Source organism: Haliotis rufescens, unplaced genomic scaffold (genome assembly GCF_023055435.1).
Source record: "Haliotis rufescens isolate VD_foot unplaced genomic scaffold, xgHalRufe1.0.p SCAF_3, whole genome shotgun sequence".
In the NCBI taxonomy this organism is placed as follows: domain Eukaryota; kingdom Metazoa; phylum Mollusca; class Gastropoda; order Lepetellida; family Haliotidae; genus Haliotis; species Haliotis rufescens.
Window position 1 is genome coordinate 20513958 of NW_025964001.1, and position 15412 is coordinate 20529369.

At 41.2% G+C, this 15412-nt stretch overlaps 1 protein-coding gene across 10 annotated transcripts in view; it reads right to left on the reverse strand.

Annotated features, from left to right (window-relative positions):
* Positions 1-15412, reverse strand: part of LOC124137071 (delta-like protein D) — a 194661-nt gene that overhangs the window by 14029 nt on the left and 165220 nt on the right. For 9 of the 10 annotated variants that reach the window (XM_046503213.2, XM_046503212.2, XM_046503211.2 and 6 more), the window contains 3 exons: positions 2258-2441; positions 1802-2101; positions 1259-1319 (listed from right to left, as the gene is read on the reverse strand). In XM_046503213.2, the coding sequence (XP_046359169.1) occupies positions 1259-1319; positions 1802-2101; positions 2258-2326 (430 nt within the window). In that variant the 5' untranslated portion in view covers positions 2327-2441. Of the gene's footprint in view, positions 1-1258; positions 1320-1801; positions 2102-2257; positions 2442-12943; positions 13089-15412 lie in introns of those variants that run through there. The other variant, XM_046503218.2, reaches the window with a different exon arrangement.

Genomic DNA, 15412 nt, shown 5'->3' on the forward strand with positions numbered 1-15412 from the left:
TGAGTGAAACGAGGAAGTGAAAGAGAAATGATGATGCATAGCAGATGGCAGACATCTGCAGCAGACAGCTACGAGGGGACGAGTGTTGGGATGTCCTGGATCCCCCTGAGCGGAGACTCCCCTCTCTCCCCACTTCCCCTCACCAGCTAGCCACGTGCCTCGGCTGTCTGTCACGAGAAAGGGCCCCTCCTATATCCGCCGGTCGTCTGCTGAAGCGTGGAGGTCGCGAGCTGTGATGACAACCACCAACCTCCAAAACCTATCCAGCACGCTGTCGCTACAGACGCATTAACTCTAACATTAACGATGAATAACAGTGGAACGTTACTTCCTAATATAATCTTGGACAGAATCGTGTTCTTAACCCCTGTCTCATGCTGTGCCTTAACGACTAATTAACACTGACGCATTACGTGACTGTGAAGTTACGATAGTAATTTGTTGACAGACGTTACCAAGGTGAATAGTTAACGACGTTGACAACAACAATCATCGTTGTCATAAAGTCAATGCGATTATTTGCAAATGTTTCAAAGTCGGCAACATCAAGAGATGTTCTTTCTTGCCATTTCTCAATTCATCCATTGCCATAGCCTCATCATTAGCAGTTCTGCCCGATTAGGTTTGAATTGAAGGCTATTGGAACATCAGCGCACCGAGTGGTCTGCTCTCTTTGTTCTAACGACAGCCTCCCGTGCAGCCCCAGGCTGCATCTATCAACAGCCCATAAAACGGGTCCCATATTTTTTAAAGATGGTCTGATAAAATTTCAGTTTGGGGAAAAAACGTATGAGGGCACGCGCCTGGCAGCACTCCTGCTCGGTGTCGATCACAGCCTGACAAAGAAGGTCCCCTACAGCTAGGACGGAGGAAAATAGACCACAACAGACGATACCTGCAATCCACCACAGCCCGACACCCTACACAACCCGACACCCTACACAACCCATTAGTATGAACACTAACAGGAATAGCCGAATACCACTTTCAATCACACTTTGTAACGAAGTAAGGCTATCCACATAGTTGGGTATGGGGAGCTATGTGATGACATTTGTGTCTTGAACCTAGTGTCATGTTGAATTTTCTATTAGCTGTGTGATAGAGTAGGGGCTTTTTTCATCCGATGGAGAGAGCCGACAATAGGAGATGACCCCGAGATAGACACTCGAGGTCTGCTAGGATGGAGAGACAGTCATCCCTAGTAGGTTAACTCTGATATGGGAAATATACTCCCTAACATGTAAACATGACTTACCGGTAGCAGGACCAGTGAGGGTTGCATCATGCCAAGCCTCCACGATAAGGGAAAATGAACCCTGCAAACAGAAGGAAAACCTTTATAATACCTTAGCTTCATTTGACTTAAGACTCTCATATGCCTAGTACAGAACTACATGTATAACCTGTCCCAAACAAGACTAAGACTAAGACCGGCAAGCTGTTGCATTCTCTTTGACTTTCAAGTACAGATCAATATTAAGCTACGACTAACGCGCAAAATATGTGACAGATTTATATGGTCTTCATACGTGTTCAAAACAATGTAGTAAAAGGTTAGAAGATGAAATGGAGGTAATATAAGGTAGACACGAAGACCCTAAAGCTAGATGTGGCGTACAGTTGATGTGGTTGAACCAACTCTCTATGGAGATGCTGGTCCGTGTTTCTAGGCAGCAGAAGTGGAACACCTCTGTTATATCACTGGTAGCAGGAGCCTGCTGTACAGGGATGCCGTAACGATTCCAGGTACTCCCAACTATAAATAGATGGAAATGTAGTGAAGATATTTTTAACTTACCGGCCATGAATACCCGATGTGAAAACTGATAGGGTTCTTGAGCTTCTCTGCTATATCCGTCCGTTTGAAATCAATGGTATTATCCCCAAGAACAGGAGTTTCCTTTGATGCGAATGTACACTTATGATCCAATTCAATATTGGCTTGATAATGTGTAAGGCAAATCCTAAAGAACGTTCTACAGCTGGAGGTGCACATCCCTTCCGATCTATATCCATTGCAACAATTTCCAACATTGTTAAGTCCGTGGTCATTGCGGAACAGTCCAAGTTCCAACTGAAATTTACCGCTGGACAGTACCTGAAAACAAGACAAAAAGCAGATCCATACATGAAAACGTGTTATCAAGAGACAAATCACACTATTAGAAATTGGAAAAAATTCTCAGCCACTGGCATTCAATGTAGGTGATGTTAAACGAAGTAAATCAACTTGTAGTAAAATGTATAATCTCACCTGGGACACTAATGACAACAATTGTAAAGTCCAGAGTACGGCAAAGCTTGCCGCTTTCCGTGCCCGCATCGTTCTTGTTTACTGACCGCGCTTGCTACTTCTGTGTTTCTGATTATTGCTCCAGAACCTAGTAGCCTCGTTGTCGCTGACTGGCTCCGCCCACTATGGTTGATTGACAGGAGCACTAGAAGATATAGAGAAACAACTGATTAGCGCTCGACCACGTGGACGCGCTAACAATGGAGCGTGGCCGGCTAACTATGACACCTAGGTCCGAAAACTGACCAATGACCCTACCTCCTACCCAGGCCGTGGCGCCTATGGAGATGAGACTGGCGGGGGATGCGAGTATTGTAGTCTAAGCGTTTACTACGTGAAATTACTATGGTTGTAGTATAGAGTAAAATGCCCGGCGCAGCCACGCGACTGCAGCACACTGATAGGTTGGCTGTCGAGGGATTGAATGACCAAACAGTTCTGCGGCTGGCTTATAGTATGAGGGGATAGAAAGAATTACTCTGACCAATTAGCACCCTATGTGAGTGGAGAAAGATAAGCAATTGGTCGCCTTTGGAACAAAGCAGCACACTCGGCCACATGGATCCCGTGTGTAATTTCAGTCTGAGAGCCACGAGTACTTCTCCCCCTCGCCTGATATTCCATGGGTACGAACCTTCACCCCTGCCCCTCTCCCTTTGTCTGTCCCTCAAAAGGCAGCACATCTGTCCCCCAACAGGTAAACATCCTTAACGGTTACCGGTTGAATCTGGATGACATCATACAGGACAGTAAAGAGTATATACTTTTTTCTCCCCAATGCCCCTATCGTATGGAACCAGCGTAGTCTATTAGTAATGAAACACTTACAAAGTGAAGTTTTAAAAATCTACTCGATGATTTAAAGCAGTGTTATCGGAATACTTTATTCAAATTTCGGCACTGGCGCGTGCCCTTATCAAACCGGGAGCAATCTCCATTGTGGTTGATGAATAGGTACCCATAAAGGTGTCTTTGTACTGTCAGCTGCCCGGCAGTCTTGCACCTGCCTGTATTGTCCCCCCACACTAGCACGTGGACTGGACCTCCATATAAGGAAGATGGGCGCGTGCCACCTAGGCGACGTCCCCCTCCAGCCCACCTGGCCATGTGCAGTTATGTGGGGATCACTCACTTTTCTGACAATAGCTACGGTACACCACAAAGGCCCGCCATTCCTCTACACACATACCCTCACAATCCAACTGTGAACCTGTTCTCATACGATGGACGTATTCAGTCCTCAACTTTGGCCGTGTGACCCCGAATTTTGGCGCGCTTTTCACAGAACAGTTATCGTCATCACCTGCTAGCTGACAACCTGTCGGTGCCTTGTATTATATGTTCATAACCTACACCTGGCACGGAAAACTGTTAATAGGCTAAGTCAGGTTTTTTGCCTGCCCATTTACAAGTTTGGCGCGTAAATCAGAGAAAGACAGTTTTCACCGGTCCTCGACAAGAGAGGAGGGTACATGTTGGGTTGGAATGCATTATTAATGATGAAATACAAAGATATGATAATCAAGCTACAGGTGTATGGGTTGTGGCGCTCAGTGTTGAAATCACCGCACGTTGTGTGTCGCAGTATGTGACGCTTCACAGGTGATGGGTGATGGGCTTAATAAATGAGACTTTTAGAAACTGTTGAAATACATAGACACGCTAACATTGCTGTCTTCGTGACATTCGACAATCTTTACATCGATCATTTTTTCCTCTACTTTTCATTAACCATAATTGTTACCTTTACTTTCATCAGCCAATATAGTTTACCTGTACTCAAAAGTCATTTGTTCATCTCTAACATTAGTAATAATTGTCCCCTGTATTTTATACCTCTACTTAAGCAATATTTTCCATCTACTTCGCATAAGCCATATTTTATACCTCTACTTAAGCAATATTTTCCATCTACTTCGCATAAGCCATATTTTATACCTCTACTTAAGCAATATTTTACATCTACTTCGCATAAGCCATATTTTATACCTCTACTTAAGCAATATTTTACATCTACTTCGCATAAGCCATATTTTATACCTCTACTTAAGCAATATTTTACCTCAACTTCGCATAAGCCATATTTTATACCTCTACTCACGGACTTATATAGGTCCGTGCTCTACTTAAGCAATATTTTACCTCAACTTCGCATAAGCCATATTTTATACCTCTACTCACGGACTTATATAGGTCCGTGCTCTACTTAAGCAATATTTTACCTGACTTTGTATAAGCCATATGTTAGACCTCTACTCACGGACTTATATAGGTCCGTGCTCTACTTAAGCAATATTTTACCTGACTTTGTATAAGCCATATTTTAGACCTCTAAAGAAGATAAAGAACACAAGGATAAAGTAACAGACGAGGTCCAGGATGATCTAAGTTTGTCGAAAGGGTTGCACGAGGATCAGGTGGTCAAAATGTGTCGCCTCCAGGATGGTGTGTCATCGTACCCTGCCTGCGTGGATTTCGGCTCAGTCCACCAACTAGGGTTTGCCTGGTCCAGATTCGATAATTTCCAAGTCGTCGTGTCACATCAAATGTATTGCTGACTGGCGTAAAGTCCTACAAATACGGCCTTTACTAAATCATGTGTGGTAGTCCTGCACAATGACTGTGGTAAAATTTATTTTATGAAAACAAAATCAATCTAGATATATATACAAAAGCAAGTCTAGCCAGCTCTATTCCACAAATCAGCATCAGGAAAATTGTAAAAGATTTCATAGACTATATGATAGTCTAACACTGTTGGTGTAAAAAACTATATAGGTATAAAACAATATACTGTACAAAATAAGTTCCATACACACACTATCTCTTTCTTAAAGCTAACACACAAACGTTAGTTAGAAATAATTATTTAATTAACGATACACCTTCCAGGTTCGACATTACAGAAAGATCACATTCTCATAAAATTAACACAACAATGGGGCCTGTCGTTGATACCAGTGACGTCAAAACGGAGTGTATCAAACTTTCACGCGCACCCAATGAACGAAAAAAATATCTATCAATGGTCGGATAAAAATAGCCTCACATCATCTCCATGGTTACAAGGTATGCTATTGTGTCACTTTGTTATTGTGATGATACACTATTCTTGAACATCGCTTCTTTAAAAAACTGTTAATGAAATCAATGAACAAAACATTTATTAACTCAAATTACAAATGTCAATTATTTCAATTTCAAGATGGATGTAATATTCATTACATTATAAAAATCATAAACAAACAGAGATTAGTATTTATTACCTGACCTTTTCTCACCTCTTTTTCTAGTGCACATAAAAGCATTTTAGAACAAATTTGACACTAAGGCTTAAAAAAGTTCACAAGTGTTAACTCAAATATGATTGTATTATTCCACCTTGGTTCGCTGAACAAATCGTTGTGAAATAATAATCACTAGTTTTCAAACGCCTTCAACACCTGTTCAGGTGTTTCGACTTTAAAGTGGGAAAGTTCTCAAAATATTGGAGTCCATAAACTGACAAACAAAACAAACACCATCCCTCTGCATTGTTTTTTATGAACTCGCACATCATAATAAGCTTTCACCGAGTTGACACACCTGTAGCGCTAATGAGAAAATATTGAAGTAACAGGTGAAACGGTTGTCAGTGAGGGACGGGGGGAAAACCCTCGAGAGTTCGTTTATGAAAATATTGAACTTAGTTTGACACCTTGATCAGAAAGATTCATTAATGTTGAGGACAACATATAGACTTAGTGATTAAGCTTTGACAAGGTGATATAGCGAAAAGAGAGAAGTGTGACTGTCCGTATCCCATGTGTAAACACATTACACCTGCGGTGTTAAAGATGTCACCATTTGAAAAGAGTTTGGCGCGAAAGCATTTATATGGACGGCAAAATATTTGAATGATACCTCTAGATACTATACGAGAGCACAGGTGCATGACCATATACCGATTCATATGTGTCTTTATCCAGGTAGATACATAGATAATATTTATATACCTGTCACCTACCTTTAAAAAGCTGATATCCTTAATTTTGAGTAAGATTAATGTTTCCTAATTTGAAGTTTCTTAGGAACCTGCATGTGTTTAGGAATATGCTTGGTAATGTTTTAGTGGCAACGAGTGTCGCGTGCCGTTAATGTAATAATTTTTCGCGCCACCTCCGAGATTCTCATTTGCATATAGGTGCGACATGGTTAGCCACAGAGCGTAACATTGCTCAGTGTCGGGACCTGATATGTTTTTCAGGAAGGTCGTCCTATTCACTCGCGGCTGTTTCCGCACCTGTCTATGTTCAACCGTATTCACAGCCCTAACTGGGGGATGAGACGGGGGACACCAACAAAATTTGTAAAATTCGCAGATTCACTTCTAAAATTGAACTAGATACGCATGCGCAGTGCTATCGACTTTTTTTTTCACTAGAGGCAACCTAGGTTTAGTGCAAACTGGGTCAACCGTTTGTGAAGCAGGCTGATTGTGAATTGTATTCAAATACACCTACATGTACTTCAGAGAACATCTACGAGATTGCACATAATTACTTTCAGCTATCGTTTCTACTGGAGTGTTTTTTAAAATATTTCTTCGCCACTTGCTCGGAGAAGTCTTTTGTTCAAGATGTACATAGGCCCCGCAGTTTGCCACGCGCCAAGCTCGTGTCGCGTGTAGCATGTCATTTCGCTTGAGATATAATTCATCAGAGGCGGGATCCTTGGAGTTGTTTATCTTAGGGTGAGGGAGCGAATGGCTGCAGACCGGTCCGTGTAAGGCGGGATCGGCTCACTTCAGTTTAAACATCTGCTCCTGATGACAGTCTCGTACTGATAACAACTAGTTTTCAGTCTAAACCGTAATAGCGCACCTGGCGACTTCAAAGAGATTTTTACCCAAAAGCACAGGTACACACTGACAAGATAGATTTTCAGCTAACGGCGCATTGGTATGTCGCGTGGATTGGTAGTATCAAGATATTAAAAGAGTTGTCACTCAAAGGAATTATTTTCTAACCGAAACAAGTGCATGGGGGGAGTTCCTCAGAACAACTACCTCATCGTGAAGTAATTTCGTAAAAAAAATAAAGCGTCGTAAACTCGTCAAAGAAATACGTCTCCAGAAAATTTAAATTAACACCTTGCATTCTGCAACAACAGCAAGGGTTATGTATTACAATGCTGAGCGCGAGGGCGGGGACAATGATGTGTTCTTACACCGGGAACTTCTTCAATGACGGCTGAAAACACCTGTTCCGTAATTCGAGATGTTCTAGAGATTCTAGAGACAGGTAACGTTTTATGAAAGCAGCACAGAGCGGTAAATAAATGCCCAAGGTTATGTATTCATGTGTTAATGTGTGGAGGTTTTGTGATGGGACAAGGAGAATGCCTCTCAAAGTTAAAGTGCTCAAGAACAGAGACGTGGCGGGAAAACTCTGCCGCGAGAGCCAGCAAGCAATCTAGTGACGACCTTGGTGCGCGCACCTGCCGCATAACAGTAGACGCCAGGCTATTGTCATGCCGTCATCATTAAAAGATTGAAAACTATTAAAAATGTAGTCCTATGTTACGCGAGGCAATGACGTACTGAATATATACGAAGTGAAGTAAATACTGTATCACTGTTACATTAATAATATATAATAGGAATCTTTTAAACATGCTTTTGGGTTTGTATTACGGTGCCATATACTAAAGCCCTTAAGCTGCGATTGTTACTGTGTACACAAAAAACAGCCACAAACGACAGGGACATCAAGAATGGATCATGTTTATACTGTTACCCATAAAGGGAGTCGAACCCAGCTACGGTTCGACGAGCCATCGCTTCAGCAACTTGGCTACCCCACCGCTTCTCATTTCACAAACTCGTATAAAGTAAGATTCACATTTTAGGTTGAGCATTACGCAGATATATATCTTATCCCAGTAGATATTTAAAGAAAGCTGCCTAATCAATCTTGGGTAAGATCTTCCTACCGATGGCAATTTAATTAATAGCTCAAAAGGACATGTCAAAACCCAACAGGATATTCTTAAAAAAGGGAATTTACACAGGTGATATTGCAAGTAAAACTAGGAGTGTTCCCGTTTCTCGGCATCTGGTGGTAAGCGACTGACAGTCGTGTGTCCAGGCATGTTCTCCTGCAGAACAAAGGCAATCAGAAAAGGTGTACGCGTGTGTTCCATGTCGTTTTTAACCGGATTTGGGTTTTAGACGACAGAAACTGTTAGGCCGGACGTACAGCCATCTGTGATAAGAAGAGGGCAACAGATGTTTGGGGGACACGGAGGTCCCCCGGCGAACGCTTCCTCCTTCACCCTTAAGGCAGGCATTGGGTGTTCTCTACACAACCCATGTGCACGTTGTATGCTTATGTCTAATGCTGGCAGATGCCGGTCTATGTACAACCATTAATCACAACAACCGTTAACTCGTCCGTGCCGAAATAGCATCACACTAATCCATCGATTCATGAAAAGGATGTCCTCTTGATACGCCTTTAGCTCGAGACCTGGTACACATAGTAATGCCTTCTTTGTGAAGATCAGTTTACAACACATAACGGTAATATAGCTGGATGCCCGCAATGATTGATGTCTGACACTATTTCAGCACAACCCAACCCAATATGACGATGCTGAGGGTAATATCTATTGCATTGAAATAATTAAAATACCATTATGACTATCATGTATCAAATGGATCGCAGTGATGGCATTTTTTTAATTTTAAATGACTTTCCTTCATGAGCGAAACATCAATTAGTGGCATACTTCTAATTCGTCCAGCACATACACTACTCAAAAAAAGTAGCCCGATTCTATCATAGTACTATAAGGGGCGGTCGGGTAGCCTAGTGGTTAAAGCGTTCGCTCGTCACGCCGAAGACCCGGGTTCGATTCCCGACATGGGTACATTGTGTGAAGCCCATTTCTGGTGTCCCCCGCCGTGATATTGCTGGAATATTGCTAAAAGCGGCGTAAAACCATACTCACTCACTCACTCACTCATAGTACTATAGGTAGATAATCCGTCATAGTAATACGAAATAATCGTGTGTTCTTTAACCGAGTAATTTAGTAGTGTATATCTGAGTCGTGAATATATCATCCTATGTCCGAACTAATATCGTTATGTTCTCCTTAATAGGTTACCTACTATTGCAGCATCTGTCGTGTGCTTGATAATCCTATCACAATCATTGACCCAAATTCCCCCACAAAGACATACTTTATTCCCCCAAATGTAAACACCGCCGACTAAGTGGAATACCCTGGATGGTTATTATCCACCCTCGTTAAAGTTAAACTACCGACACGCGGCGCCTTTTGTTCTTCAATGGGCTGGCGACTTCCAATGACAAATTCACCTGCCGAAACATCGCTGACTATACTCAACAATTTGAACGGATTTGAAAATGATTGCATACATCATCATTTGCTTTCTCGCCACTTGAGCGGTTAAACATTGAAAAGAAGGTAACCCAACCCCATTAAAACCATTGTCCAATGTCGTATTAACGCCGTGCGGCGCCTTTGATGTTTTACAGGACGATATTAACATCGGGCAGTGGTGTCTGCCACGCGTCTCGCGACATGGAGAGTGTCTCTGTAAGTCATCGTTTCCAATTACCCAAGTTTATTTCAAAAGATACAATGAGCCCGCTATAGCCATCTATATCGAGTTAATTTCTATCTACACAAATTGTGTCTCTTACAAAAAGCTTTCATTTACAACCTCCCTGCTGTCTGGTTTATGACCTCGCGGTCTAGCACCATCGATAACCAAGCTGGCTTTAATTAAATCGTTTCTTTCTATCGGGGATTAACGCCTTGAAATATCCTAATTTCGTATATTCTGTAGACAGTTTATAGGATTAATCAACGTTGTAGACGCACGGTCGGGATTACTGGTACTCGCCAGTCATAAATATGTGTATCTTTTGTTGATCTATCTGTGATGCTAGACAAACAAGTATTGTCTTTAAAAAGATTGCCTCCACTCGCCAACACAGAAGGTGTGTGTTTATGCCTATATAGGAGTAATTAGATTGTCGATAGGACAATTAAATGCAATTAAGCTTACCATATGCTCAATTTAAGTGATTTATTGTATAAACATATTCATTGACGTGTCTGTCTCGAAAGTCCGGAGTCAAGAAGAAATTGCATTTTTTCTTACTTGTTTACATCCACAAATTCTTAATATTCATTATTTCATTACAAACAATTCAGTCTCACTTAAATCTTCTAGACTATAATCTTCACAGGCGCAAGACCTTATTTTCTGCCTAACAGAATGGCTAATAAATAATCCAGCGTCAGAAAAAGACTGATTTAACTCACGAAGACATAAGTCTCCGAACATTTAGTAATTTCTACCCTTCTTATATTAAATGTTTACTCAGCATTTTCCTTGAGATATAGAATTTTGCTTAAGATAATAATTCATGCATTCTTTATTGAGCATGTGAGAAAACATGAGCTATTATTAATACATCGCGATGAAGGGAACGCTTGGGAGAAACAATTCTCGAAATATTCACTTGCGTCTGAAACGGAGTTACCTCCCTTGCACAATACCGCTCTTAAGATAATTCGCTTAATTCCATACTCTGAACAGTAAACGCAAGATCTTTTTCACAAAGGGAAAAACTTACTCCATCTACGTAAAATAATAATCTGTGTTTGCTTCTTTTTGTGTTTCCATCACAGCTGAACTTTCCGCTACTAATTATTATTGAGAGCCTCTTAGTCCCTTATCTAAAGGAAAGATAAGATATTAGACTGAAAAAAGAATAGAGTTTTATTCGCTATGATTATTTTTTAATCTATACATACATTATTGTTATCGATAAATGCTCTTATCTAAAAGAGTAAAAGCTCCGCCTTATCTCAATCCGGGCACTCCGGGTAAGAATTTGCTTATCTGTGTAATATTAACCGGCTGTTCTGTCAGAATGGAGCTGAAGGTGTGAGCAAAAACTATCACAATAATCTAGTCCCATCTATATATACTTCAAAAACACCGTGCATGTACTATCGTCCACCCACAAAATCCTCACCCCCAGGGAGATCGTTACGGAAGGATGTGATGCTAGGTTATTGCTTGCCCACCCCAGGGGGTAATTTGACGGGTGGAGAAGTAGGCCGCGGCAGAACATGACCAGTTGGTGGGTCTAGCCCAGAGCTAGTTAGTTCATCACATCGCCAGTTGGTAGGTCTAGCCCACAGCTAGCTTGTTCATCACATCGCCACAGGCTCCTTCCACACTACTTTACCAGTATATTAACAGCGGTGACGACACCAGCTAATATGGTAATCCTTCCAAACGTCAATACTCCACTTTAGAATCCCACCTGTATGTATATAAGTAATGACGTGGCTAGTACCTGTGGCTAGTATACGTGCGGTCAGTACTTATTTCTCGGGATGAAATTATACGTATCAACTAAACCTATTCGATGTACGTGAATATATAAAGCTGTCCGAATTAAAACAGTAATTGGAAAATTATGAGTATCAGATACTGACAGATCCCTATGGGCTTGCATGCACTATTGAAATGTCACGTTTGGTTCTCATAACTTTTGTGCATTCGTTGCCACAGCTTAGGCAAACACGACACGTCCTCAACCTAAAGTAGCAAATGCAAATGAGACACGCGTAACACAGCGAATCAACTTTCAGGAAGATGTGCACCATAACCAACTTTCTATGACATAAAACGCAATAACAACCAATTTTCCGTGATACATAATGTAATATCACAACAAACATTCTACGATGGAATACGTAATACCGTAACAAACTTTCTGTGAAAAAAAAGTAATATACCACATCCAACTTTCTGTAATATAAAATCTAATTCTACAACCAACTTTCTGTGATATACAGGTAATATCCCAATATTGCAACCAAAATTTTGCGATGGAAGATGTCATACCTCAACCAACTTTCTGTGACATAAAACAATATCACAACCAACTTTCTGCGACGGATTACGTTACCAAAACCAACTTTCTGCGACGGAACATCTAACCACAACAAACTTTCTGTGAAGAAAGATGCAACCACAACCAACTTTCTGCGATATAAAACGTAATACCACAATACCACAACCAACTTTCTGCGATATAAAACGTAATACCACAATACCACAACCAACTTTCTGCGATATAAAACGTAATACCACAATACCACAACCAACTTTCTGCGATATGAAACGTAATACCACAATATCACAACCAACTACTGCAATGGAAGACGTGAACTTCATCTAAATCTTGTGTACAGGAACATTGGGCACCGCGAGTCAATCTACTACAACGGCAATAGTGTGATATGCAATGAAATGTGGGTCATAGTACAGTGTCTGGCGAAGTACGGTATACGCTGACTCTAGTAATATTCCTGGAATATCACGGCACGGGACATTATGAATGGGCTTCACACTTTGTACCAATGTAGAGGATAGCTAAACAAGCGCTTAGCCACCCCGCCATCCAGTGCTAGCAGTCAATCATTTGGATGTCACTGATTTGGACCAACCGGAAACCACACTGATAAATCTCACCATGGAGAATGGATCTACACACACTAAGCCAGCCATTCGAGGCAACAACAATTCACACAATGAAAAACACATACTTAGCTGTTGGTTGCGTTGTCAACACCCGCCACACCTTCATGTACGACAATAAATGAACCAAAACATGGCCAATTCAATTTCGCTTCCTAAAGTCAGGCATGTAGCAATGTTATTAAAGCAAGTCAGCGAAATCATCGGAATTAACCCATGCATGTCACGCTGGTTCTTTGTCTATCGGCTTCTAAACGATTTCATCGATCTTCTCGCCGCCTGGAACAAGTGCGTCGGAAATCAGCATTATTGGTTAATCGATGACGTTGGGAGGATGCTTGTCGCCCATTGTTACAGAGCGGCCATACTGCTGCGAGATAAACCCCGAGTGCGTGGGAACCCGATTGCAGAGAGCCGAGCCAGGGTAGATGAGGTAGATTCACTTTGTATATGGCGATGATAACGATTTAATACAACTGTCAATAGAGGCACACAATAGTCACGACACTGCTGTACGAAGTAACACGGCTCTTATAAGCTTGATTGAAGCCATAACTGAACTGCCAATACCATCGGGTTCTCTCCGGAGAGGAGTTGTACAATAAACGTGTTTGGGTTGTGTGATTTTATATACCACGAGGGTGCAATTAATTTAGCACGGAGCATGATCCTAGCATACCAATACGTTTCCTTTTAATTATAATGTTTAACGCATGCCCGACATTATTAATTGTTCATGACGATACAGTTTTCGTCTCCATCAACGCGCTGCATAGGTTGTCACGATTCCTGGAAACACATTTGCGTAATGGAAGTTACCTGGAGTCGCATTAGGATTTGCTTCCAGAACATCACTCAGCTAACAAAGGAAACCTTCAATTAGTTCCTATGCGCGTTAAAAAGTTACATAATCCAACTTATGGATGGCAGATTTTAGTTGTTTCTGATATTACTTTGGATAACACACTTCATACTTGACTTGATTGCTCGACAGATATTGACCCGAGTTTTACGGCGTATTTGTAAGATTATACGAGTGCTGCCTTTACTTAAGCTAATTCGCTACTCGACACACCTCACTAATTCCAGCGTGTTCTTTTCCAGGTGGATAAGGCGATTAGAGTTATCTCCCTTATACTGTTATCCGGGGTGGACAGTCGTCAGAAAAGTAGGAGCGTTTAATATGTATAACTGAACTTGTCTTAAGATGTATTCATCCATAGGGCATAATAACACGTAATCCGCCCTGAACACACGATGTCACATAAACTGTATAATACACGAACTAGATGAGCAAAGACGCGAAACACATGACACAGGCTCAACCATAAAGTTAGGAGGAATATTTCTACTGCTACTCTTCACAGAATCATCGCAATTTGATGAGAAACAGCCCATGTGTTGAAATGACACATTGACTGAAATAATCTCACAATATGTCTGCTTCATATGTGATTTATGTAAACAAAGTTTTAATTTAGCAAATATAAAATGTGCAAACATTACGTATAATAAATATGGAAGATTAATGCAAGATTAGATCAAGGCAAGGGGCTCGCCTTGTGTTACCCGGGAAACAAGGAAACAAACGCTCGACGCTCAAGCGAAATTTTCTCACGTTGAGGAACATCTGGGAAAAATTGAGTTGAACACATGGGCTCGTGGCACGCGACTCCTAACCTCGCCACGACAGCAGCATACTAAAGTTATTATAAAGACATATATAGCTTGTATTAATATCCGGCCATGGGACATTAGGCTCGTTTAAACACCAGATATAGTTTCAAAACAACAACACTTTGCGGATTACCTTTGCTGTACCCTTTTTGGATATTCTACTGGCCATTTTAGGTGTGAAATAACAAAAAACAATACTGGACCACGCCATCAGGTCAGAGAAGCGTCGTGTACAATGATTGGTCAGAACTCTTACTGTCATCACATATACCAAGAACAAAGATTATTTTTTAAACATTATCGTTGATAGTATAAAGTAGTTTATTGTTCGTAATATATACATATTTTTAAGTATGCTTTACAGATTTAACCTTGTCACTCTAGGTACAAGTTACAAAGGGTTTGTCGATCATTTCACAATTTCGAATCCGGGAGAAGATGTTTATTGCCATAATTGAGCAATAACATTTCTGGGGTTTATTGCATTCATATCAGTATTGTCACCGGCTGATGGCGAAATAGCAGCCAGAGGCCCATATTTAACAGATGAAATCAAGATATGTCCACATTACAATACTCATTATCATTAAGTGACTGCGCCCTATAGTGCATCTGTTTCACGATTGTACAACTGGATCTTCTCAGCTGTGGGTAGGCCATGTCTCTCGCTAGTGACTGTTAGCAAATACAGCCGGGCCCCAAACAAAAACACACATTCGACAGGGGAGCTGTCAATTTCCCTATTGTGAACACAAACCGTTGCTTCATTACAAACGGATGTTTACAAATATTTACATGTATATTGTACATAGCATGGAGGCAGAGGCTGCCGGCGGGGGACGTTGCCATGGCGTTGCTTG